Raw genomic sequence first — 27848 nt, forward strand, 5'->3', positions numbered from 1 at the left:
CATAGCTCTGTGGAGAGCTCACTTCTGTTATTATCAGCAAGCTCATGTTAGCCATTGCAGTCTGAGCATGCTCAGTATGCCCTAATGTGCTCACTACTGTCATTACATTATCAGTAGTGGAACTCAATATAGTCTGAGCATGCTCAGTATGTTCAAATTTGCTCACTTCCGCCCTCATGTCTTACCTCACTTCTGCCCTTACAGCCTGCACACGCTCAGTGCGTCTCGTGTGTTTACTTCCTCCCTGACTTCGTACCTCACTTCTGCCCGGACATTGGGAGCATGCGCAGTACCAAGCTAGGAGCTTTGGCACATTAACCTGGTGTTGCTTCACTTCTGCTCTGTGTACGTTTGCACGTGGTTGTGGAATATCAGTGATTACTCCCTCCCTCCTCTACCAGGTAAGGCAGCTGGGGGTTGTAATCTTCTGGTGACCACACTGAGTCTAGTGTGTTCATTCACCATGAGAGCAGCAGACCTGTGTGGCTGCATTGTAGTGTGCTGTGTATTAATGTGTGTGTAGTTACTAGGCTTCCTCTCTTTGTGAGTTTTTTATGTGTTTTTTTTCCAGGTTTTGCAAAACTACAACTCCCAGTATGCCCTCACAGCTGCATATTGTTAGGGCATGCTGGGAGCTGTAGTTTTGACAGCTGGAGACCCACAAGTCAGACATGTACTGTTATGCTGAGACTCTTAAAAATGTTTTTTGTGCATTAGTCTTTGCACTTTTGTATTAAAAATATTCTGCTGGTTCTTAGCTATATTGCAACCTTCATTGCTCGATGACCCAGCTTTCCCAGATTCCCGAATGGCAGCAATACATCTTGTTACACATTGACGGTGTTGACAACCCTGGGATCTGAGCTCAGTGGATGCTGTTCATGCCGTTATCGCTGCTTTTTATTTATTTTATGTTTTGCAGGGGATTATCTTTAACATTGGATTGAGTTATGGCCGCTGCAGTGAAGAGAACAGCTAAGATGGTAGAAGGAGAGTCTGTGCAGATGAAAGGCTGCAAGGAGATTGTGCAAGGGATGCTGAGAACGCTGCAGAGCTGTGTGGAGAAGGTAAGAATGTACCGCCATATAGTGCACATCACTCATCTTACTATGATTATATTCTTATCATTAAAGTTTATTGGACTTTTAAAAATAAAATCCACACCTGCCATTGTTTAGACACGACCTTTCAGGAAGTTTCCGTGGTGTAAAAATACGTTTTGGCAAACCTCTTCAAGTCCAAAGATGACATCTTAACATTCTTTCACCAGACAAGCTCTCTTATTACCTACCCACAAGGTGGGCGAAAACATATCGATCAGTTGGGGTCCAACCACTTTATCCCCTTTGGGATGGAGCTGCTCCGCCGCTGCTCCTCCTTTCATTCTCTATAGGGCTGCCGAGCACAGTCATAGAGACTGTATGGAGGGGCAGTGTAGTGTCTGACCTGCTGCTCCATTTTGGAAAAGGGGATAAATGTTCACTGTCCCCAGATCAGTGCGAGACCAGCAGTCGGGCTCTCACTCATCACCTGGACAGTTCTTTTTAAGCTTTTTCTTAAATTTATTTTTACTTTTCCTGACATATTCTGCAGGTTAGCCCGGGTTCAGGTCCTGAGACTCCACTGATAACTTAAAACACCATTCCATCGTTTTTCTTTATTGCACTGCTGAAATTGTGCTTTAAATGGAATTCCTCTGTCTTAGGCTGGTGACACACTAGCGATTTTAAAATCAGTCCGATTTTGATGAAGGAGAGTCAGATGAGTGTAATGCAAGTGTCATGCGAGTTTCTTGCGTTTTTTTATGCGCCTACAATCCGATTTTTCACACCTTAGCATCCAATTTACCTCTGAATGCATTGCGATTAGTATCCGACTGCAATGCGATTATTACATAGAGAAATTCTCAGTCATTTACACATCGTTTTCAAAGTAAATATTCTACAAAACATATATAGGCAATTCGGCAGCGGTGTAGTGTAAAATAACTGCAGGAGTCGACAGGATAGGAGAGATGGATTACATGCAGTAAATACAAATAGACTAGGTAGGTATATAGATGTCTGTGACAAATACATTTAGTACAGTGTGTGCAGCTTACTGTACATGTATTTAATTAATAAATTATTATTTTTCAGAAAAAAATAGCATGGGCTCCCACTCAATTTTCGGAACCAGCAGAGTGAAAGCCGACAGCTGGGGGCAGATGTTTATAGCCTGGGAAGGGGATAATACCCATGGAGCTTTCCAGGCTATTAATATCAGCTCACAACTTTATACGTAGCCTTGCTATTAAAATGGGGGACCCCAAAAAGAAAAAAACAAAAAAACACACATTACTTTATAAGGCATTGTTGATCTCAATGAAAACTTTGTTGCATTCGCCCAGGAAATTTATCAACTTCTTTGGAAGTCTAGATTTTTGCTTTTTTTTTTTTTTTTTTTTTTTTTTTTTTTTTTTTTTTTTTGGTAGCCTCCAGAACATTTTGAGAGATTTGTCAAGTATGTAAAAAGCTAACAAGCCATATTTTATTTTTGGCAAATATCTTTATTTTAGAGAGCTGAATGAATTTTTGAAATAAGCCTTTATAGTGCAGTATGTCAGAAAAAAATAAATTCAGTCTATTCAACTTCGGAACAAGATTAACTGCCAAAGTTGAGCAAATAGATTTGCAGGACCCTAGTCCAGCTGCCACTTTGGTCTTCTGAAAGATCAGAGCTCTGTTAATCGTCTACTACGGCGCCTCTTCTGTCGAAATGACCCCACGCCTGGCCTAGTAATCAGAAGAGGCGCCAGGGATATCACAAGTAGTGGGAGGGTCGCAGTTTTCTGGTCTTGTAGGCATGGACATCTGTCGTCACTACTGGACCAGAATCTTGCAAATCTATTTGTTCATCTGTTACCAGCATTACATTAAAGGGGTTCTTCAGTACTCGGAGATCTTCTGAATCCGTATTTCTCTATCGCCTCTCATTGGGGGACACAGGAACCATGGGTGTATGCAGCTGCCACTAGGAGGCTGACACTATGCACAAAAAAAGTTAGCTTCTCCTCTGCAGTGTACACCCCACCGACTGGCATTATGCACTTCAGTTTAGCTTAGTGTCAGTAGGAGGTGGACACGGGTCTTTCATTAGACCCTTATCTACCTCAATGTGCGTCGTTTTTCTTTTAGGTTTTCCAGAGGGATACAGGGTGAACAGTCACACCTGTAATCCCACACAATGGACTATGAGTACGGCGTGTACTGCCACCCCGTATCCTCATAGATCCAACAGCAGGACCATGATCCTAGCACACAAGCGTGCTTAGAAGTTCGGTCCTTGCTTCGTCCCCCACCCACTCGCCCACCAGAGCCTGTCAGTTGGAGGAGACGAGGACGTCCACCATCAGCTCCATGGACGTCTGACACCTTTCTCTAAGGCAGTGTTCCCCAACTCCGGTCCTCAAGAGCCACCAACAGGTCATGTTTTCAGGATTTCCTTAGTATTGCCCAATTGATAATTGCATCACCTGCACAGGCAGGAATTCCATCACCTGTGAAATATTAAGGAAATCCTGAAAACATGACCTGTTGGTGGCTCTTGAGGACTGGAGCTGGGGAACACTGCTCTAAGGTTAGTAACGGACAGCGTGGGAGTTTTTGAGGTGAGTATTTTCTCCACCCGTCCCAGTTAGGAATTGGGGATCCCTTTGACCTCTTTATTTTTATTAAGGACTACAGCGGCGGGTCCCACGGGGCAGGGATCGTCGCTGCACTGCAGCGGCCTTGCTGATCTCCTCCCCTCCTTGTTCTTGGGGGGGGGCTGCTCTATCTTCCTCCGGCGCGGCATCTTTTTTCAGCCGCGCTGCCCTTTTATTCTCCCGGATGGCCGTTACTCTCTCTCCTGCTCTGGTGGCTTCTACAGGCAGCCCTGTTGCCTACTTTCTCCGGCGGCCACGTTCCTCTGTGGCGCAGCAGCCTTAGCAGGCAGCCGTGCTGTTTTCCCTCAGCGGTCGCCATCTTCCCGCCGGCCGCACCGCTCATTCCTCAACGCAGCAGCCCTCTCCGGCGGTCGCTGCCTCTAATTTAGGCACGGGCTTCTACTTCCGGTGACGCAACTCCGTCCACTGCCGGTTTGCTCCGGCGGGTTTTTTTTCCCTCCCGACAATCTTCTTCCCTGCAGTCTCCGCCCACCAGCACCATCATGGTGCTCCCGGGTGCACGGTACATTCCAGCTAGGCGCCACACATCGCCGCTCCGCTCCTTACAGAGTGCGCATTCTGCGTCCTAGCGTCCTTACATACAGCCTTCCTACCTAAAGGGGATCCTTCTCCGGAGGTCCACCACAAGCCTACAGCTTCCTCCATCTGGAGTCAGTTTTTCGTCTGCCGTGAGTAGCTCTGCACTGCAGACTGACACTCTCCTCTGCCCCTGTCCCCTAACCCTCTGGCATTTTCTTCAGCGACCCTTCAAGATGTCTACCTCTAAGGGAGGCCGCTCTCGTCCCCCTACATCTTCCTCTACTTCTTCTGCCTTAGTCAAATACTTTTGCATGTTCGTCCTGTAACTGCAAACTTCCCTCAGGTCAGTCCTCTCCACTCTGTCAGGCCTGCAGCAACCCGAGTGTTCCCACCACCCAGGATCCCCCGCCGCTCCACTTGAGTGATACCCCCACCCCAGGCTGGGCTTCCTCTCTGTCACAATTGGTAGCGGATCTAACTCGGGTGTCTCAGACTCTGGTGTCCGTGCTGGATCGCTTACCCCTGCAGACCCCCGCAGTAGCCAGCGGGTCGCAGGAGCCTCCGTCCGAGCCCTCCATTCTAACCCGCAAATGTCCAGACAGGAACTCCGGTCTGAGTCCTCTTCTCGTTCCATCTTGCCCCACGGTCCTTCTCAGCGGTCGGCTTCCTCCCGGTCTTCTTCCCCTGAGTCAGGCGAGGCGTTCTCTGATGCGCCCTCGGAGGATATTTCGGAGCTGGATTCTAACCAACTCGCTACCATGAGGGATATGGTTCAGAATCTCATTGGAGCGATAAATCAGACCTGTGGCATCAAAGATACCTCTACGGAACCCGCAGATCAGGCAGTTTCTTTTAGACGGGCTACGCCACCTTCCAAGTTCTTTGCTCCTCATCCTGAATTCGAGGAGATCATGACCAGAGAGAGAGAATCCGACCAGACGTTTTCAGAAGGGAAAGCTTCTTGGCGTTTTATATCCCTTTTCTCCAGAACTTACCGCCAATTGGACTGATTCTCCCTCGGTGGATCCTCCAGTTTCAAGGCTGTCCACCAACACGGTCCTTCCACTGTCCAGCGGAGCATCTTTGAAGGATTCTAACGATAGTCATAGAATCCTTTGCGAAGTCAGCCTTTGAAGCGGCTGCAGCTACTCTATGCCCGGCCTTTGCTTCCACTTGGGTTTCAAAATCCATATCCAAATGGGCCAAACAACTCCGTTGGGGCATCCTGGACGGGGCTCCACCTGGACAGCTGGCGGAACTTGCTAACCAGATTTCTCACGCGGGTGAATTCCTGGTCTCCGCCTCCCTGGATGCCGCGTCTTGTGCGGCTCATGCGTCCAGCAACGCTGTTGCCATCCACCGCACCGTTTGGCTCAAGGCCTGGCAGGCGGATTTGTCTTCTAAAAAGTCCTTTACCAGCCTGCCTTTTCAAGGTTCACGTCTCTTTGGTTCTAAGCTGGACCAAATCATTAAGGCCGCTACCGGGGGCACAAGTTCTCCTTCCCCAGTCTAAACCTCGTCGCCCTCCTCCTAGATGGCAATTTCGGTCCTTTCGTCGTTTCGCTGCGTCAAACTCCTTTTCCCAGCAGCAGCAGAGGCCACAGGCACGTCAAGAGAAGAAGGCGGTATCCTTTAGACCCACTCCTTCCTGGCATTCCCGCTACTCCCAGGGTAGATCTTCCAGATCCAGGACTGGAAGATCCACCTCGGCATGACTCACGGCAAGACCCCAGCCCACTTCCCAGGCTGGGCGGCTGTCTCCTCTTCTTCAGGGACGTCTGGATCTCCTCAGTACAGGACGCATGGGTCAGGGAAGTTGTATCCTCGGGATACAAAATAGAGTTCGTTTCACGACCCCGGGATCGTTTCTTCGAATCCCGACCTCCAAGAGATCCCGCTCTAGTTCCGGGTTTCTTCGCAGCCATCGCTTCTCTCCTCAAATCCGGAGTAATCGTTCCCGTCCCAGAAAAAGAACGGTTCACAGGTTTCTATTCCAATCTTTTCGTGGTACCGAAAAAAGACGGCAAGGTTCGTCCCATTCTGGATCTCAAATTGCTGAACAAGAGGGTTCGCCTGAGACACTTCAGAATGGAATCCCTTCGTTCGGTAATTGCTTCCATGGAGGCTCAAGAATTTCTGTGTTCCATAGATATTCAGGACGCCTACCTCCATGTCCCGATATTCCCGGGACATCACCAATTCCTGCGCTTTGCGGTGCTCCAGAACCATTTTCAGTTCGTCGCCCTGCTGTTCGGTCTTGCAACCGCTCCCAGGGTTTTCACGAAGATCATGGCAGCGCTGATAGCCATCTTGAGGTCAGAGGCCTGGTTCTGTTTCCATACCTCGACGACATCCTCATCAAGGCTCCGTCCTTTTCTCAGACTCACGAAAGTCTGTCCATCGTCCTTGACACCCTAACCCGCTTCGGGTGGCTGGTCAACCGGAAGAAGTCCTGCCTTATTCCTTCTCAGCGCATCGTCTTCCTGGGCATGCTCTTTGACACTCGTCAGACCAAAGTCTTCCTTCCCGAAGACAAGAGATCCATCCTTCGTCGGGATGAACGCTTGCTCCAGGGTCCTCGGTTTCCCTCTTTCCGATCGGCCATGAAGGTTCTGGGGAGGATGGTAGCATCATTGGAAGCGATTCCCTTCGCTCAATTTCACTCACGACCTCTTCAGCAAGCCAGTGGGACAGGTCTGTCTTCTCCCTGGATCGTCCGATCTGACTCTCTCCCCGGGTCAAACGGTCTCTCAACTGGTGGCTGACGTCACCTCTCATCTCCCAGGGCAGGTCCTTCCTTCCAGTTCACTGGCAAGTGGTGACGACGGACGCCAGCCTGCTCGGCTGGGGTGCGGTGTTTCGCCACCTGACTGTTAAGGGTCATTGGTCGGCGCAGGAGTCAACTCTGCCGATCAATGTCCTCAAGATTCGGGCCATCTTTCTGTCCCTTCGTCACTGGGAAAAGATTCTCAGGGGTCTACCAATCCGAATCCAGACGGACAATGCCACAGCTGTGGCTTATGTCAACCATCAGGGGGGGACTCGGAGCTCCTTGGCCCTTGCCGAGGTATCCAAGATCCTCCTCTGGGCAGAGGCACCGGTTCCGGTGATATCCGCGGTGCATATCCCCGGCGTGGACAATTGGGCCGCCAACTTCCTCAGCCGCGAGGGTGAATGGTCCTTGCATCAGGAGGTGTTCCATCAGATTTGTCTTCGATGGGGGACTCCGGATGTGGACCTCACGGCGTCCCAAAGGAACAGGAAGGTTCCTCGGTTCATCTCCAGGTCTCGCGATCCTCTTGCAGTGGGAGTCGACGCTCTGGCCATTCCTTGGTCGCAGTTCGTGCTGCCCTATCTGTTCCCACCTCTTCCCTTGCTTCCCAAGCTGTTGAAAAAGATCAAAGCGGAAGGGGTGCCGGTCATTCTGATCGCCCCGGATTGGCCCAGGAGAGCTTGGTTTGCAGACATTGTCAGCCTTCTCGCGGACGCCCCCTGGCGCCTTTCAGACAGGCCCGATCTTCTGTCTCAGGGTCCGATCTGCCACCCGAATTCTCGGTCGCTCAGTTTAACGGCGTGGCTGTTGAGACCGCAGTTCTAAGAGCGTCCGGCCTTTCGGACCGGGTGATTCACACCATGATCCAGGCTCGGAAGCCTTCGTCTTCCAGGATCTACTATCGTACCTGGAAGGCTTACTTCCGTTGGTGTGAGTCCAACCGCGTCTCACCTATGTCTTTTTCCCTGCCTTCCATCTTGGCCTTCCTTCAGGCAGAACTGGATTCGGGTCTCGCTCTCAGTTCCCTAAAGGGCCAGGTTTCTGCGCTCTGTTCTTTTTCAGAAGACGTTGTCTTCTCGGCCACAGGTTAAGACCTTCCTTCAAGGAGTAGCCCATGCTGTTCCTCCTTACAGGGCCCCTGTGGATTCATGGGATTTAAATTTGGTGCTGGATGTTTTGAGGGGTTCCCCCTTTGAGCCTCTCAGGGAGGTTTCCCTGTCCGTTCTATCTTGGAAGGTGGCCTTTCTTGTGGCCATCACTTCTATCCGCCGCGATTCCGAGTTGGCGGCCCTTTCTTGCCGACCTCCTTTCTTGGTTATCCACCAGGACAAGGTGGTCCTCAGGCCTCCGCCTTCCTTCCTTCCTAAGGTGGTTTCCACCTTCCACCTCAACGAGGACATTGTTCTACCTTCCTTTTGTCCAGCTCCGACTCATCCTCTGGAGCGATCGTTGAACAAGCTGGACCTCGTCAGGGCAGTGAGGATCTACCTGGCTAGAACGGCCGCTTTCCGGAAGACGGATTCTCTTTTCGTCATTCCTGCTGCCACGCGTAGAGGCCTGCCGGCTTCCAAAGCGACTATTGCTCGCTGGATCAGAACGGCAATTTTGGAGGCTTACCGCGTCAAGAACAGAGTGCCCCCTCCTGGGATAAAGGCTCACTCTACCCGGGCAGTCGGTGCTTCCTGGGCGGTACACCACAGGGCTTCCGCCTTACAGCTTTGCAAAGCGGCAACCTGGTCTTCCATCCACACGTTCCCCAAATTTTACAAGGTCCATACCTACGCTTTGGCGGACGCCTGCCTATGCAGAAGGATCTTGCAGGGACTGCTTTGAGACGTCCCATGGTTCCTGTGTCCCCCAATGAGAGGCGATAGAGAAAACAGGATTTTTGGTTGCTTACCGTAAAATCTGTTTTTCGGAGCCTCCATTGGGGGACACAGCATCCTCCCAATGTTTCTCAATTTCTGTTGTTCTATGTTCTATGACTGTTCTCACGTTTACAGTTCTCATGTTTATGGTTATGTTTCAACCTTGTTGTTTTTTCTCCTACTGCTTTCTCACTAACTGAAGTGCATAATGCCAGTCGGTGGGGTGTACACTGCAGAGGAGGAGCTAGCTTTTTTGTGCATAGTGTCAGCCTCCTAGTGGCAGCAGCATACACCCATGGCTCCTGTGTCCCCCAATGGAGGCTCAGAGAAACAGATTTTACGGTAAGCAACCAAAAATCCTGTTATTTCTTCCCAGTAATACTTATACTAACCTATGGTGTTGGTACTGGCTCTCCTGGGGATTGCTTGACATTGTAATATCTCAGGACCCCTGCGGCTGATCATCACTGGCTTCCCCCTCCTATGGACGTAATGGATATCAGGGGGAAGTGAGAGGGCAGCAGCAGCTTTCAGTTCCTCCAGATGTCTTGATTTGCCCTAATGAGGGTAGAGTGAAGCCAGCGCTGATTGTCACACTATCCCCAGGAGAGGCAGTGCCAACACTGTTGGAATGGTCCTGGCACTGGAGGAGAGTATAACTATTATTATTTTACTGGGGGAAAAATCTAGGAATTCTGACGTGGTTGTCAGAGTAATGGGCAAACTCCTTTAATGAAATGATCCCCTAGTCTGGTTTTCCAGGCATTGATGTAACATCACATGACCATATCGGCCAATCATTGCACAGCCCTGAGTCAGTAACCCCATTTATTTGTCCGTGTGTGTAGCAATGGGGCACATTTATCAATTTAAAGCCTTCTTGGGAACATCTTTTACCTTGCTTTTACATATTTGTGGGTTTTTCCCTAACTACCCCATGTATGTTAAGTATAAGATACAATTGTTTCTTATTAACTTTTTAAGCTTCAACAACCTAACGATGCTGTGAATATGTCAATCAACTGGGAGAAGATCCAATGGTCACCCGATGTCAAACCAGCGTTCTTGAGCTCCATCCTTCACCAGCACATATCTGATCTTCAGGTAGCCATTTAAAAACTTTCTTTTTTTTTTTTTTGCAATGTCTTCCCGACACCTCGTCAACACCGGATGGAACAGTGATGACTCCAGTGCTATATGAGCAGCATCTGCATAGCCATACACAGTCTGTATATATACACTAAGGCCTTGTTGCACAACAGCAATTCACAGATTTGTCACTTGTACAAAAACATTTGTGTGCTATTTTTGAGCTGCAATTTGGTGTATTAACAAACCAAGGAAAAAAAAAAACAGCTTAATTGTTACTGTGAATCCATTCATTAGGTGCACCAATTCTGGCGCCTAGCCTGAGCTCTTCCCAATTGTCCTGGTGTAGAGGCAGTTGGGGTAATGTCTTTGTGGTGTTGATGTCATCCGCTCTTCTTAAATCAAGCCCAGGGGTTAGTAATGGAGAGGCACGTGTTGTTTATTATTTATTTATTATAAAAATCACTCTCCAACAATTTCCCTCTTTCATCCATTTATTTAAAATAATCTACACAGGTCCTCCGCAACCCAAACGGAGGTCTCACGCCGATCCCAGTCGTCTTTGTCCAGTGTATGGAGCTCTGTAGATTGGAGCAGCAGCTACTGCCGATTCTCAGCAGACTTAACTGCTGTGACATCCGTAAGGTTACCGCAGTTCACAGCTCCTGGGTCACACGAGGGCAGCATGAGAGCCAGAATGATGAGCGGTGATGTCATACAGTGTGGGAGGCAGCATTGTCCTCTCTGAAGCCACTTGCTACACTTCCAGTTGCAAAAAGAAGCCAGGGAGGAGAATGCTCCCCCTCCGACACTGACACCGTGTGCATGCGGCCAGTCTTGGACAGTGTCAGTGCTGATTTTAGGCATCTCTCACTCTGACCGTACTTACTTGCCTAATCAAATCAGAGTAAACTCTTTTTCTCTGGCATTTTGTAAACTTTTTCTTTTCCTGGGCTCTTTCTCATCATTTTTCACCAGTGTTTTTTTGAGCATATTCCATGCATTTTTGTACTGGCGTTTTCTTTTTTTAATTTTTCTTTTAAATTTTTTTATTTTTAACTCCATTCAACAATTAAAAAAAAAACACTGAATTGCTGACAAAACATCCAAGAAGAAGCCTGGGCATCTTTCGAGCCTTCCCATTGACTTGTATTAGTAATGGTTCATATTCCAAGCAGAAGATTCCTGAAGAATGGTCACGTCGCTCTTTTTAACTGCTTGACGTCTTTGGATACCTGAAATGGCAAAAAAGATGCTCAGAAAACTGAACATATGAACAAATGAGTAGTTTTAACCTAGAAATGCTTCTGTTCAATCTTCTGAGCATTTTGTCAGCACTTTTTCAGGACTGGAGGGTTTCGGGGTGGACACAGCTGAAAAAGATGTTATATGCACATACACTAAGACTCCTCTGTTGAGGTGTGTATTATTATTATTTATTTTATTTTTTTTTTTACTTTTTTTGAGGGGAGAATTTCTTATTTTGAGGGGAATTATTTTTTGTCCCTGCCTGTGTACATTGCCTTTTATACATGTTAAGCTTCTTCTGCTCACTGTAATTTTTTATTCTACTGGATAAAAAGAAATTTAATCAAACTCTGCATCGGGAAAAGGAACTGGATGCAAACTATGAGGAAGCCATAACAATTGGTAATTATGTAGCTATGTAAATGAGGTTGTGCTCGGAGCAGAAATCCATTATTACTTTATAAATTATTTAAAGCACACTTTTTTTATTTTTTTTTATGAAAAGCTCCTCGCCGACTATCGCTACTTAGTTGACAAACTAATGACAGTTCACGTTCTCACCTGTCATTGAGATTTTCTGTGCCCGGCAGCGGCTATCGTCACTATTCAATCAATATTATGTCATTATCTTTAACCCTTAATGACCGCCAATACGTCTTTTTACTGATCTGAGACATGAGTATAGCATCCCCATACAGGTGACAATCCCGCAGCTGTCGGCTCTGCATTGTAGCTGACAACTTGCTGCTTCAGCCATGATCAGTGTTGGTACCGTCCATATCTGTTGAACCCTTTAGACGCTGCTGTCAATGATTACTACATCATATAAATGGTTAACAGAGTGTCAGGGCTTCCTATTTATCCCAATCGGCACCTTGAGATCATGAGTGTGTGGTCCTGATGTTTGCCATGGCAATTCACGGCCAAATAGCGGCCTCCGAGTCGGCCGGCTATAGTGGCCTGTTCAAAAGTTAGCGACATTTAGGTGGTAAAAATAAAATTTTTCATTCTCGTTATCTCACTTTGCATTAATTCCTCATGGGTTAATAAACTACCTGACAGTAGTTTTCAATAGGTCAGAGGGTGCTGTTTTTAAAATGGTATCACTTTAAATTGGACGCCCAAAGTAATTTCAAACCTGGATAAGTCCCTAAAAAAAAAATTAAAAATTGCTGCTACATTTTTTTTAACCCCTTAAAATTCTAACAAAATAAAATAACATTTTACAAATGGTGCTGACATAAAGCAGACATGAGGGAATGTTATTTATTAATGCTTTTCTGTGGTATGACTATCTGGAATGAAGGGATAATCATGCAAAGCTTCAAAATTGCTAAGTTTTTAACATTTTTCTCAAATTTCTGATATGTTGTATTTATCATATTTACAAAAAAATATCGTAACAACTTCATGGAAAGTACACCCATAACACTTTGTTTTAATAATAACACACAGCTACATGATACTATGGGCTAAATCAGGATTACAAATCATGACAGGATAATCGCAAATATTTAATAAATAAACCATAGAAAAAAACAATCAAAAGAACACCCAAACAGAATAATGTATGAAAAATACAAAATACTTTATTAAATATTCCAGGATATCTGACAGGAAAGGGGGAATGATCAAAGCCAAGTTGTACATGTGGGAAAACGCAGGGGTACACACAAGTGGGTAAAATATGGGAAGCATTGAATGGATTTCATATTAAGTAAATTACTACAAGTGTAGACTCAAATGCATAATATAACATCCCAGACCCAACCTGTATAGGCTAAACAACAAACATTCAATTTGAGACTTGTCAGTGTATATTAAAGCCACAATATCAAATTACATAATTACCTGTGCAGGCTGTTTAGTAAAACCCACAGTGTGCACCCGCCCCGACGCGTGTTTCGGCGTGATGGCCTTAAGTGGTTGCCTCATCAGAGATGCTTGATGATGCTTAAATAGTTTATAATAGTGTTTTGGTTTTTTTTTTAAGCCTCATTTAGATCAGCTTCACACTTTGGTAAATGTCAAAGAGAAGAGTGCTGACCCACCGTACACCAGAGAGGCTCCCGGGACTGCGGACATGGAAGCGAAGGAGAACATTAATATTGGTCCAAAACTTGCCCCAAATAGGAAAGAGTGTCCGCCTGATCCCGCTGTTGTCCAGATATATGCAGATAAGACAGAGGTAAGTTACAGCTGATCAGATGAGTGTCAATGTCAGACTCCGCAGATCTGATATTGACATCCTTAAACCAGTCATACACATTGTGTGACTGTTGGGTGCACCAAGTTTTGATCGGCAGCCATCTCTCCCATAAACAGGAGCGCTTATTCGGCCGTTGAAGCGTGGAAAACCCCTTTAAATTTGCAATTATGTTATTTACAGAACTGCTACTGCTCAGCCGCTTTCAGAGGGAAGTGTGACTTTCTAGGTCACTATGTAAACAGCTTGTCTGGTGCTTAAAGCACTTCTGCTTTATCCCTTTTTCTCAAGTGCACACTTCATCATCATATAAAAAAGTGTTACCCATGAGGTCTATAAATATATAAGGGTCTATAAAATATTAGATCCAACTAAGAGAAATATTAAACACAAAGAAGCCGGCAGCATAATATAAAGTATGATTGGATATATACGAAAAAAATATCACGGACCGTAGTAATTGGTTTATACCTGATTAACATAAATCAGACCAAGAGAGGTGTGAATAACCATATCGTTTAGAAAGTAAACAATGACTTTAATACATAATAAAAAAAAAAAAAAAAATACAAATGCAACTAGCCAAAGAATTGGTCCACAAACCAGTACGTCAGATCTATATATATAAAAACGAGTGTATGTATGTGTGTATCGACGATGATGTCATAATGGTTGCCATGGCGACGATGATGTCATAATGGTTGCCATGGCGACGATGATGTCATAATGGTTGCCATGGCGACGATGATGTCATAATGGTTGCCATGGCGACAGATGATTTCGTAATGGTTGCCATGGCGACAGATGATTTCGTAATGGTTGCCATGGCGACAGATGTCATAATGTGTGATGGGTATATGGGCACGGGACTATGGGATGGAGGATGTGTGTGATGGGTATATGGGCACGGGATTATGGGATGGAGGATGTGTGTGATGGGTATATGGGCACGGGATTATGGGATAGAGGATGTTTGTGATAGGTATATGGGTACGGGGCTTTGGGATGGAGGATGTGTTTGGGTATATGGGCACGGAACTATGGGATGGAGGATCTGTATGATGGGTATATGGGCACAGGGCTATGGGATGGAGGATAATCATTATAATTTGTTATAACTAATCACAGTTAGTTACTGTGCCCGAGCAACGTCAGGCTCTTTGGCTAGTATTCTGTATAATTCAGTCTAGGAATATGATTAAATGATAACAAACATGTAGGAAATTACAGGACCAACATAACATGTAGTGAATTGTAAGGTAAAATAAAGTCAATAGAGTCTTCCATAAGAATGGGGACATGCATCAAGGCATCATATAGTAAAATAATTTGCCCAGACAAAAAGAATATAAGATAGAAAATAGCATGATTACCAAGACAGGACTGAGGAACCAGATACCCCTATCAGATAGTGCACTCCCCTGGAAGAAAGCTTTGGTGCTGAAATGCACGTAGGGGTATCTGGTTCCACAGTCCTGTCTTGGTAATTAATCATGCTATTTTCTATCTTGTATTCTTTTGGTCTGGGCAAATTATTTTCCTATATGATGCCTTATTAGGGGACATACATTCTTATGGACCACTCTATTGACTTTATTATTTTACCTTACTGTTCACTACATGTTATGTTGGTCCTGTAATTTCCTACGTGTTCTCATTTAATCATGTTCCTAGACTGAATGTATTATATATAATATCTGACCTATTGGTGTGTGGGCTATTTCTTTGGCTAGTTGTATTTGTACTCATTTTATATCATGTATTAATAAAGTTTGTTTACTTTCTAAACGATATGGTTATTCACACCTCTTCATTTTGTTCTGATTTTAAGAGAAATATTAATAAATGTCCATTTACCTTATTTTTCGAACTATAAGACGCACCTAGGTTTTCAAGGAATAAAACAGGAGAAAAAAATTTGAAGTAAAAAAAATTTGGGCAGTTTTGTACTAATATCCCTAATCCAGGTTTACATGGTCCCCTCGTCCACCTTCATCTCCGTCCTGGTCGGCGTGACCCCCTTCATCTCCGTCCTGGTGGGCGTGACCCCTTTCATCACTGTCCTGGTGGGCGTGACCCCCTTCATCTCCGTCCTGGTGGGCGTGACCCCCTTCATCTCTGTCCTGGTGGGCGTGGACCCCTTCATCGCTGTCCTGGTGGGCGTGGCCCTTCCATGGCATAGAGGTGGGGTGCAGTGAATATTCATTTCCCCTTAGCAGCGGGCACAGGTGTTCGCTGCAGCAGCCGGCTCCTACCTTCTGTGACCCACTGCTCCGCCACTGCTGCTCCCCCACCTCCCCATCCACAGCAGGTACATCTGGACTATAAGACGCACCCCCCATATTCCTGCAAATTTTGGGAGGAAAAAGTTTCTAACTAGTCTGAAAAATATGGTATGTTTAATACAGCAACCATAATTCTAGCATGCTTATTAGTGCAATTGTTCCATAATTCTGTAGTAAATGTGGCATTTTATTCACCTTTTTACACCTTGTAGGAAAGTAGGAGGTAAAGTCCTGGATGTTAGATATGTGTTGGTAATGTAAGCTGTGCCTGTAACACCAGGTTACTAAGAGGGTTTAATGTGACTGGATTTTGCGTACAGGTTTTTTTGAGTAACCAAAAAAACCTGACTAAGAATAGTTGATGCTGTGATCCAGCCTGGGATTTACCGGCCTTTTAACAGCAGCTGGGCTAGCCTAGCAGTGTGGAGCATGTTGGGACTGGAGAAAGGTAGAGCTGCTGGTTAGTCTGCCCTGCAAACAGAGGTGTGCTGGAGCCAAACAGAGATGTGTTTGTTTGGTGAACGCATTGAATACAAGTGTGAGCTGCTGCTGTTGGTGAATCTGCTGCATTTGTTTTTTTTTTCTGCCTGAAGAAAAGGACTGTTTAACATAAACTTTACAGCTCTTTCAGCATCACTTACAATGAACATTAAACTATATGCTGTTTATGTGCAGAAACCAAATAATCCCATCCAAGGTAAAGCAACGGCAAGGAAAAGGAGGGAGATGCAGCTTCCCACTCTCAGTACATGCAAGTGTGGATGCTGAATGCTGTGAGAGGGGGGAGAGAGCAACAATTAGATTGACTCCAAATATCCAGGATAGTTCTCGCTCTACATAAAAAAAATATATTAAGCAGTTATTTAGTTTAGATTTTATGAAATGCGAAGCAAGAGAGAAAATGATTTATCAGAATAGAAAACACTGATATTTACTTTTATTTTCACATTTTAAAGATTTGGCACTTTCTCATGTAGAACTGCATTCTACCTGTATTTTCCCTTTAAGTAATGTAAGACTTGCTGTGATTTTTTATTTATTTTTTTTCCTGCTGCGCCACAGTAATCCTCCTAGCTGTTCTTCTCTGTAGCTTTCAGCCTGTCCAAAATCAAATGCAAGTTTCTAAAGTAGATGGGCGCTCACATGCGGTGTTTTTCTTTTTCTTAGCCGATTCCTCCTACCCCCTCACTCCATCTATATATTTTTTTTTTTTGTCGCTCTTACTCCCTGTAGATTGACAGAAGGATATTGGCATTCATAGAGAGAAAGCAAGCAGAGATCAATGAAAACAACGTCCGGGAGTTCTGCAACGTTATTGATTGTAATCAAGGTAAATGTTCCTCCAGTCGCTCCATTCTCCAGTGATCTCTGCGAGAGAGAGAGAGGACTCGAAATGTCCGCACTCCGTCTTATTCCCGGCTTTGTACAGCTACATGTTCACTTTTGATTCATCTTGCAAAGAATAGTTAGGTGATGAAATTGCCGCACAAACCTGGGGGGGCTGCCATTTATTCAAGAATAGAAGGGATCTAGTGAATAGTGCGGCATCGTTACATTATATGTAACAGATTGTATCGCATTTATTTACCAAATATGTTACATTTACTTCCTGCTATAATATTGCTATAACCTTACCCAATACTTACCATTCCCCCATGGTTTACGATCCGTCAAACATCTGTTCCTCGTAATACATATTTACTTTTTATTACTGCAGAAAACAGTTGTGCCAGAACAGATGCCGTATTCACTCCATTTCCAGGATTCAAGAGCCATATAAAAGGTGCCTTATTTTCCCCTGATCAATTGCTATTTTTCCTAAGTTCATAATCTGTGATATCCCAAGTTCACAAAGTAGTAAGATTAGGTGTTTAAAGGGGTTGTCCACTTTTGGAGATTTTTTTTATTTTTTCTTAAATGCATGTATTTTTGGCTAAAATATTTATTGTATTTGGATTTCATAAACGTCTTCACGACATGCGCCTCACATGGTCATATTGACGAAAAGTAAAAAAAAAGTTATGGCTCTGGGAAGAAGTGGAGCAAAAAAACACAAATTCACACAAAAATGGGCTGCGTCGTGAAGGGGTTAAACATATTGCACCATTTGTTTTCTGTAGCCTCTGGGCTGCACTTGTCTATTGGTGGCTGCTAAATGGGTGAACTGGGAATCTTTCAGTGAGTGTATTCTGATAGTCTATTAAGAAAGACCTGATCTCAGCAGTCTCATATATGCCTATGAGGCTTCCGTGTTCGGATCTAGAGACTGGTCCGAGAGTGCTCATCGAAGCACAAATGTGTGAAATCGGCTATAAGTTGGGAGCTTCTCCGTGTCTGCGTGGGTTTCCTCAGGATTCTTCGGTTTCCTCCAACCTTCTAAAGACATACTGATAGGGAAGTTAGATTGTGAGCCCCATTGGGGACAGGGATGATAATGTGTGCAAAACTGTAAAGTGCTGCAGAATCTGTTAGCGCTATATAAAGATTATGATTTTTCTTTTTCTTGCTTAGATATCAGATCTTAGATATTTGAGAGTGTTTGGTTGACAATAATGGAAATTAATTTCAATGTTTGATTATCTGTATAACGATTTAATGTCCCATATCAGTATCCAGAGTGGTGAACGCTTATGGGCCTCAAACTAGAACTGACGGCTCCACTTCCAGCTCCAGGGCACATCCTCTTCCTCGTGACTGCGGGAACCAGGCCGTGGAGGAGAGGCTGCAAAGTATTGAATATCACCTACGGCTGAACCAAGGTAGCTGTTTAGATCTATAAGCCACTACTGGTCCTGAGATTGATGAGCCAACGTGCTGGAATAAGGTGTTATGTGAGCATGCTCATGTTCTAACAGTGTCTGCCGCTTGTCCGAATAATATGTTCCGAGTCCCTGCAGCTGCCTGTTTCAGGGTTGTTCAACAGCCACAACACATGCAGAGATTACCTGTTTGTTAAGGCCCCGTCTCACATAGCGATTTACCAACGATCACGACCAGCGATATGACCTGGCCGTGATCGTTGGTAAGTCGCTGTGTGGTCGCTGGGGAGCTGTCACACAGACAGCTCTCTCCAGCGACCAACGATCAGGGGAACGACTTCGGCATCGTTGAAACTGTCTTCAACGATGCCGAAGTCCCCCTGCAGCACCCGGGTAACCAGGGTAAACATCGGGTTACTAAGCGCAGGGCCGCGCTTAGTAACCCGATGTTTACCCTGGTTACCAAAAAAAACAAACAGTACATACTCGCCTTTCGGTGTCCAGGTCCCCTGCCGTCTGCTTCCTGCTCTGACTGAGCCGCCGTACACTGAGAGCAGAGCGCAGCGGTGACGTCACTGCTGTGCTCTCACTTCTCACTGTACGGCCGGCAGTCAGTGAGAGCAGGAAGCAGACGGCAAGGGACCTGACGGACATCAGAAGGCGAGTATGTATTGTTTTTTTTTTTTTACATTTACGCTGGTAACCAGGGTAAACATCGGGTTACTAAGCGCGGCCCTGCGCTTAGTAACCCGATGTTTACCCTGGTTACCAGTAAAGACATCGCTGGATCGGTGTCACACACACCGATTCAGCAATGTCAGCGGGGCCTCAACGACCAAAAAAAGGTCCAGGCCATTCCGACACGACCAGCGATCTCGCAGCAGGGGCCTGATCGCTGGTACGTGTCACACATAGCGAGATCGCTATGGAGGTCGCTGTTGCGTCACAAAACTTGTGACTCAGCAGCGATCTCGCTAGCGATCTCGCTATGTGAGACGGGGCCTTTAGACATGTTGTCGCGGGAGCTCGAACATATTCGAGCACGCCAAAGACACTTGGTTGGCACACGAGCTTTCTTGAGTAACACCTTGTCCCAGCACATTCGCTTATCCCTAGTCCTGAATAATGTTTCCTCCCGGGCAGTGAATTTTCTTCTTAGGGTATGTGTCCATGGGCCGGATTACATCTGGAATAGCTGCGGATTGTGTACAACCGCAGCGTTCAACCTGCAGCGTCCAGATATTACAGCATAGTGGAGGGGATTTTATGAAATCCCGTCTCCACGATGTGTGCGAACAGGCACCCGGCAGCCCTGCGCTTACGGACATGCTGCGCGTCTTTTTAGAACGCGGCATGTCTGTTTACCTTGCGGAGACGCTCCATCGCCGCAAGGTAAATCACAGGGCCCTATGTGTGGGGTGCGGTGAATCCAGATGTGTGCAATGAACACACCCGGAATCACCGTGAGTTTTCCGCTCCGTCCAAAGCGCCGTCATTACGGACGGTGGAAACATACCCTTACTTTGGGTTAAACTTGGTCTTCCTATCTCGTCAGTCATTTTGGAGACTATTGAGTAAGCTGGTCACTAATAACTTCTGTTTCCTATGCTCATCCTCCCTCTTCAACCTATACTGCCAAGGAGCTAGAAATGCAAAGCACGCCTGTACAAATCACTTTTTTCAGTGGATTGACAGCTATAAAATATATTTTAATCTACACAGGCTTCTTTAGTTTTTCCTAGAATGTAGACTATTTGTGTATTTGTTCAATTCTAAACATATAATCTGTAACACTACTAGGTGGACCCGTACCGAAAGACATTTATCAGAGAATTAAAAAGCTAGAAGATCGGATCTTGGAATTGGAAGGCATCTCTCCAGAGTATTTTCAGACAATGGTGAGAACCTTTTTATATGAGATGTCAGGATTTTTTTTTTTTACCTCTGAAAATATTAGCGAAAGGAATTTATGGTTTTGCAGTTTCATCTGAACTTCTGTCTGTGTATGGTCACTGTAAGTGGAATTTACTTTCCCATGGACATTGCAAAAAAGTACCGTATATACTCGAGTATAAGCCGAGACCCCTAATTTTGCCACAAAAAACTGGGAAAACTTAATGACTCGAGTATAAGCCTAGGGTGGAAAATGCATCAGCTACCAGTAAATGTCAAAAATAAAAATAGATACCAATAAAAGTAAAATTAATTGAGACCTCAGTAGGATAAGTGTTTTTGAATATCCATATTGAATCAGCAGCCCCATATAATGCTCCATAAAGTTTATGATGGCCCCATAAGATGCTCCATATTAAAATATGCCCCATATAATGCTGCACAAATGCTGATTAAGGCCCCATAAGATGCTCCATACAGACATTTGCCCCATACAATGCTGCACAAATGCTGATTATGGCTCCATAAGATGCTCCATACAGACATTTGCCCCATATAATGCTGCACAAATGCTGATTATGGCCCCATAAGATGCTCCATACAGATATTTGCCCCATATAATGCTGCACAAATGCGGATTATGGCCCCATAAGATGCTTCATAGACACATTTGCCCCATATGCTGCACAAATGCTGATTATGGCCCCATAAGATGCTCCATAGACTATTATGCCCCATATGCTGTTGCTGTGAATAAAAAAAAAATGACATACTCACCTCTTGTTGCTCAGGCCCCCGGCACTTGCTACTTGCTATAGTCACCTTTCCCTGTTCCACGGCCGGGCGCCGCTGTGTCTTCCCCGTCCTCCACACTGATGCTCAGGCAGAGGGGGCGCACTAACCACGTCATCGCGCCCTCTGACCTGAGCGTCACAGGCAGATGACACGGAAGACGGCGCCCGGCAGTGGAACGAGGAGAGGTGAATATCTCTGTGCTCCACCTCCCCATTATACTCACCTGCTCCCAGCGCGGTCCCTGGCAGCTTCTCTGATGGACTCTCCGGGCGCCGCAGCTCTTCCAGCTTTGAGTGGTCACTGGTACCGCTCATTACAGTAATGAATATGCGGCTACACCCCTATGGGAGTGGAGTCGCGTCCATATTCATTACTGTAATGAGCGGTACCACGTGACCGCTCAAAGCTGGAAGAGCTGCGGCGCCCGGAGACCATCGGAGATGCAGGGACCTCACCAGGAGCAGGTGAGTATGTCACAGCCGCCGCTCCCCCTCCCCCGCCGACCCCCCCCCCCCCCCCCCAGGGACAATGACTCGAGTATAAGCCTAGAGGGACACTTTCAGCCTAAAAAAATGGGCTGAAAATCTCTGCTTATACTTCAGTATATACGTTAATTATATTTATTTTCTTTATGAATAACAATTATTTCAGGTGGTAGGATGCTGTTCGCAGGGCTCTCGTCTCATGGCCACAGACTAGTGATGGGCGAACGTGCTGGGATAAGGTGTTATCTGCGCATGCTCGGGTACTAACCAAGTGACTTCGTTGTGACCGAATAATATGTTTGAGTCCCCGAGGCTGCATGTCTCGCGGCTGTTAGACATAAGCAATCCCTGTATGTGCTGTGGCTGTCAAACAGCCGCGGTGACTCGGACATATTGTTCGAGACACTCGTTTAGCACCCGAGCATGCTCAGATAGCACCATATCCCAGCTCATCACTTCCACAGATTACTGACCCGGCCGCCCAGTCAGGTCTTGCTAATTGTTTTGCATCATGTCTAATAGGAAGTAGTTATCACTTATCCACAGGACAGGGGATAACTTCAGGACCAACTGCTGAGATACCCAGAAAGTGTCATTTCTGTATCCTCTTTGAATGGAGCAGCAGATGAGCACGCACATTCATTCTCTATGGGACTTCCAGATCACAAGCTATTCTGTCGATAGGTCATCAATTCTTCTTCCCAAAATATTTTTAATGGCTGCTTTGTAGTCATGTACAAACTATAGAATAATCTGATTAATGAAAGTAATCTGGTAGATATAGGAATGTCGCATAACCTTTTGGGTATCTCTAACGGGATGTGCTTTCATAATTAAAGAGGGGGGGCAGATAGCGATCACAATAAAATAGAAAGCAGCGGTCTATTATTGGCTCTTGTTTTTATCAGCACAAATCCTTTCTAGAGATAGACCCCAGTGCGCTTTTGCTCATTGATGGCGGTTCCCCTTTAAAGCACTAAAGTTGCTTTTTATCCCTAAAAGTGCAATCATTCCCAGTGTTAAATTGCTTGCACATTACTGTGTGCCGCTGGGACGTGATGTTCCAGCTCCTGCTGCTGCCGCAGACGGTGGAGATGCACTGGAAATTGTTAGTTGTTGTAGCATGCTATTAGCTGGAGTCCTATAATCATATACATATTTTCACATTGTAGACCAGCAAGCCTATAAATTGAGAAATGGGATTTAGATTTATTCTAATGCTTTGTATTACTATTATTTATTTTTTCTGTTTTTTGTAATTTTTGCCTCTTCGAGTCTCTGCTGCATCCAACTCATTTGTGGCATATTTTCTGCCTGGAATTGAATGCGCTTTCCTGCATATTAATACAAACCCAGCGTCGTGTCCCTAAGAGCTTAAGTTTTAAAAAGTAACTAACTGAGCTATGAAAAAAAAATAGTTTTTTCTTTAGCTCTAAGAGAATATTTGTTGCGCATACTTATTGTAATTTTATATTTGTTTTCTGAGTTGCAGGAGATGTCCAGTAAGCGAAGAAAAGCCCAGACTTCACAGGTAGCTATATGGATATACAGGCTACAGTATATGGCCACGCATCAGAAATATAATGAAAGAGCTCATGATGGTGAATCAAAATCCATACTGAATATGATCTATAGCAAATAATTTCTGTGATCGTGTCGCATTTAATGTACGTTGCATTGCATACAGCATATACTCCCTCCATACTTAGGCTTGGCTGACATCATTATATAGGGTCCTTTATATTGCAACAAGCCAAAAAGTGAAATATGACCACTGAAATTGAAAAGGGTGGTCCGAAATTAATATTTATTACTATTTTAATAATCATTTTTCAAATATGATTTAATTAAATAGTCCCTACTCTTTTCCTCTCTAATTTAAACGCTGCATTTGAGGGTTGTTTTTTTACCCCTTTCTGTGTTGTTGACTTTTTTTTTTTTTTAAGAATCCCCAGCACTTGATGAAATTCTTAAACGAGTTTTCATCAGAGAACAGAAGCTGCAGTCACTGCCACAGCATCTGTCCCCTCCCTGAAACAAAACGTCATCTGTGACGTCCTTTTCAGGGACTGGGCTAGTCTCTTTTGAACGGAGCATGTGTCAGTATTCAATTCTGACGTATGCTCACCACAAGCACCCTTCTAAAGGAAGAGTCAGACAGCCATATAACCCAGACGAGGATCGCAGTGCAATGCTCGGACTGGCCATCAGCCCTAATGACCCAAGTGTGACAGCTTCATAGAAATGCATGCTGTCACGCTCTCTTCTTGAGAACAGACGACCAGTCCGAGCATTGCGTTGCGATCCTCGTCTGGGTTATACAACCGTCTGACTCTTCTCTTACGATACAATATTCTTCTCCGCGCACAGTCACAGTGCACTCTCTTGCTGTCTCTGAAAAGAATTGACCAGCAAGAAAGCGCACTGTAAGAAGATTACCCGGTGTGCAAGGAGAACAGAGATCAGCCCCACCTGCAAAATTAACATTGGTTTAAGGCGGGGCTGGTCTCTCCTTTTTCTTTATCTTCTTACAGTGCACACTGACAGTGGGCTATCTTACCACTTTTCAGCAGAGTTGGTGAGGGAGGGCACTGTCACTGTGCACTGAGATGAATAATGCCCAGAAAGAAGGGAGTTCTTACTGGGCATACGTTGTAATTGACAATCAATACATGCTCAGTAGAGCAAGGACTAGTTCAGCTCCTGGAAAGGACGTCACTGATATCACTTCGATTTAAGGGTGGGGACAGAGGCTGCTGCAGTGACCTCAGCTTTTGCCCCCTGATGATAACTTTTTTACGTTTCTCAGCAAGCATTTTGGATTCTCAAAATGTTGTTAAAACGGAAACAGGTAAAAATGAAATAAAGCGAATTTAGATTAGAAGTGGGAGGGTAGGGACTTTTTAATGAAACTATATTAGAAAAAATATTACCGTATATTTAAAATTAAGTTTAAAATTACCGTATTTTCCGGCGTATAAGACGACTGGGCGTATAAGACGACCCCCCAACTTTACCAGTTAAAATATAAAATCTTCTTAAAAGTCGGGGGTCTTCTTATACACCCTATGTCGTCTTATAGGGCCGGTGAATATGTGCCTTTTGGGGGGGGGGGGGGGAGTGATCCTGATGCCGAGGGGGCGTCTCACAGGAAAGTGAGTATCCCCCATTACCTTATCGTAGCGGTGCAGCGTGGGGGTCTCAGTGCTGGGAGTGGCGGCGGCGGCTGCTGTGCTCTGGTGCGGCGGCTGCTGTGCTCTGGTGCGGCGGCTCCTCTTCTGTGTGGGGCCTCTGTGCTGTGAGGTGGCGGTGGCGGCGGCATATCTTTATCCAGTTGGGGCTCCTCCGGCATCTCCTTAGCCCTGGAGGCCCCGCCGCAACTCCATCGGTGCAATGCAGCGGCCATTTTCCCGGAGGCAGCTCAATAGGTGCGATGCGGTGGCCTCCGGGAAAATGGCCGCTGCTCAGATTCAGATCTCGTCCCGAAATCTCGGGACACGAGATCTGAATCTGAGCAGCGGCCATTTTCCCGGAGGCCACCACATTGCACCGATGGAGTTGCGGCGGGGCCTCCAGGGCTAAGGAGATGCCGGAGGAGCCCCAACTGGATAAAGATACGCCGCTGCCGCCGCCACCTCACAGCACAGAGGCCCCACACAGAAGAGGAGCCGCCGCACCAGAACACAGCAGCCGCCGCCGCTCCCAGCACTGACACCCCCACGCTGCACCGCTAGGATAAGGTAATGGGGATTACTCACTTTCCTGTGAGACGCCCCCTCGTCATCAGGATCACTCCCCCTCCCCACCCACCATATACACCGGCGTACACGACGATTCCCGGCGTATAAGACGACCCCCGACTTTTAAGAAGATTTTCGGGGGTTAAAAAGTCGTCTTATACGCCGGAAAATACGGTATTTGTTTTGGACCAACCTGTAACAAACCATAATAAATCAGCAAGGCCTATCTCAAAATAAATCGATGATCTTGTAAAAACCAGTGCAAGCAAAGTGCAAAATTTAATATAAAAAACAGTAATAAAAAAAAATAGAAAATATTGCTATTTATTCCGACATATGGTTATGTTCAAAGTTTGCTGCAATTGAGATGATTTGATAAAGTTTATATATATTTGTCTTTTAGAGCTACTCCCTGTTGGAGCTTGACGAAAAAATTAATGCTCTCAGGCAATCGCTCTACAAAAAAGCTAAAGTTGAGTCTCTGGACAAGATGTAGCCATGGTGGTTTTGCAATTTGCCTTCCTTACTCCGGAGTATCGTGATTCTCCCTTTGTCATCTGTAACTTTCTGTTGCCTTCCTCATTCCACGTGTCCAGTGACATTGGTCCCCTCATTATTGTGGAAAAGTGTCATGGCTGTCTAGAGGCATTGCAGTGTACATCTCCGGATAGGTACAGCGCGGCAGGACGTTTCATCATGAGGACTTTTTCCAATAGAAATCAACCATTTTAAGGAGTATTTTTCACCTTTTTTTAAACGTGAGAAACATGTGGCTGCTCTTTTCAAGAAACATCGCCACCCTTGTCCACTGACTTTTATCTGGTACTGCAGCTCAACCCAGCTGAAGTAAATGGAGCCAAGGTGAGATACCAGCGATGGCCCATTTACAATAGTTGGCCCTTCTGATCAGCTCTTTGAAGAGACTGGTGGTCCTGCAAGACTGTGATTAGACCAAAGTTGCAAGATCTTTAAAAAAAAATAAATAAATAAAATAAAATGTTTGTGCAGGAAAGTACAAACCGGACTGCAAGCTGCTGTAAGCATTAGAGGCTGTTACACTCGCCAATATAATGTTCATGGCCTATGCTATGATAGCACATCAGTGTTACAAGGCCAGATGACTCCTGCAAGCATGTGTGGCATGGCCACCTAGATGGCATATACAAAGTCTACAAGTTAAAATGCAGGGATTTTGCCATGTTTAAAAAAAAAAAAAAATCTTAGCAACTTTTTCCACTGTTTAATGTTGTTACCCATAATATGTACAAATCTATTGAGAAACAAACTTATTTTTTCGTGTGTGTGTGTGGGGAAACCCTCCTCCAAAAAAAACTAAACCAATGTGGTTGCATAAATATTCACACCCTTAAATGAACATTTTATTGAAGTACCCTTTTAAACCCTTTCTGACATTAGACTTACTATCCCGTCGAGGTGGTATGGGCCCGTATGACCACCAACGAGATAGTATGTCTAACGCGATCAGCAGCGCTCATGGCTGGGTGTCAGCTGACTATCGCAGCTGACATCCGGCACTATGTGCCAGGAGCGGTCACGGACCGCTCCTGGCACATTAACCCCTGGAACACTGTGATCAAACATGGTCGCAGCGTTCCGGCGGCATAGGGAAGCATCGCGCAGGGAAGGGGCTCCCTGCGTGCTTCCCTGAGACCCTCGGAGCAACGCAATGTGATCGCGTTCCTCCGAGGGTCTCCTACCTCCTCCTCCCTGCAGGCCCGGATCCAAAATGGCAGCGGGGCTCCTTCCGGGTCCTGCAGGGAGGTGGCTTTCAAGAGCCTGCTCAGAGCAGGTGCCGGGAATCCTCCCTGCAGTGCTTGTCAGATCGCTGATCTGACACAGTGCATTGCAAAGTGTCAGATCAGCGATCTGTCACTATACTGTGATGTCCCCCCCGGGGCAATGTAAAAAAAAAATATTTACATGTGTAAAACAATAAACAATTCCTAAACAAAGAAAAGAAGAAAAAAATATTGTTCCAATAAATAAATTTCTTTATCTAAATATAAAAAAATAAAAGTACACATATTTAGTATCGCTGCGTCCGTAACGACCCGACCTATAAAACTGTCTCACTAGTTAAGCCCTTCAGTGAACACCGTAAAAAAAAGTCACGTGTCCAAAAATGGTACCAATAAAAACGTCAACTCGTCACGCAAAAAAAGACCTCACTTGACTCTGTGGACCAAAATATGAAAAAATTATAGCTCTCAAAATGTGGAGACGCAAAAAACATTTTTTGCAATAAAAAGCGTCTTTTAGTGTGTGACAGCTGCCAATAAAAAAAAAAAACACTATAAAAAGTAAATCAAACCCCCTTCATCACCCCCTTAGCTAGGGAAAAATAATAAAATGAAAAAAAAAATTATTTATTTCCATTTTCCCATTAGGGTTAGGGTTGGGGCTACAGTTAGGGTTGGGGCTACAGTTAGGGATAGGGTTTGGATTACATTTACGGTTGGGA

At 45.4% G+C, this 27848-nt stretch overlaps 1 protein-coding gene across 2 annotated transcripts; it reads left to right on the forward strand.

The window, feature by feature from the left end:
* Nucleotides 1-209: 209 nt before the first annotated feature.
* Nucleotides 210-27486, forward strand: MBIP (MAP3K12 binding inhibitory protein 1). Of its 2 annotated transcripts, none has more exons than XM_077262675.1 (10): nt 210-401; nt 923-1067; nt 9851-9970; nt 13197-13391; nt 16928-17024; nt 17412-17477; nt 18304-18453; nt 20254-20351; nt 23119-23157; nt 25770-27486. In XM_077262675.1, exons 2-10 carry the CDS (start codon nt 951-953, stop codon nt 25860-25862), a joined length of 975 nt encoding a protein of 324 aa, XP_077118790.1. In that variant the 5' UTR covers nt 210-401; nt 923-950; the 3' UTR covers nt 25863-27486. The 2 variants fall into 2 exon arrangements, with proteins under 2 accessions (XP_077118790.1, XP_077118796.1); XM_077262681.1 differs by lacking the exon at nt 210-401 and adding an exon at nt 525-543 and having other exon boundaries at nt 25770-26598.
* Nucleotides 27487-27848: the final 362 nt, after the last annotated feature.

Source organism: Ranitomeya variabilis, chromosome 1 (genome assembly GCF_051348905.1).
Source record: "Ranitomeya variabilis isolate aRanVar5 chromosome 1, aRanVar5.hap1, whole genome shotgun sequence".
Lineage (NCBI taxonomy): Eukaryota > Metazoa > Chordata > Amphibia > Anura > Dendrobatidae > Ranitomeya > Ranitomeya variabilis.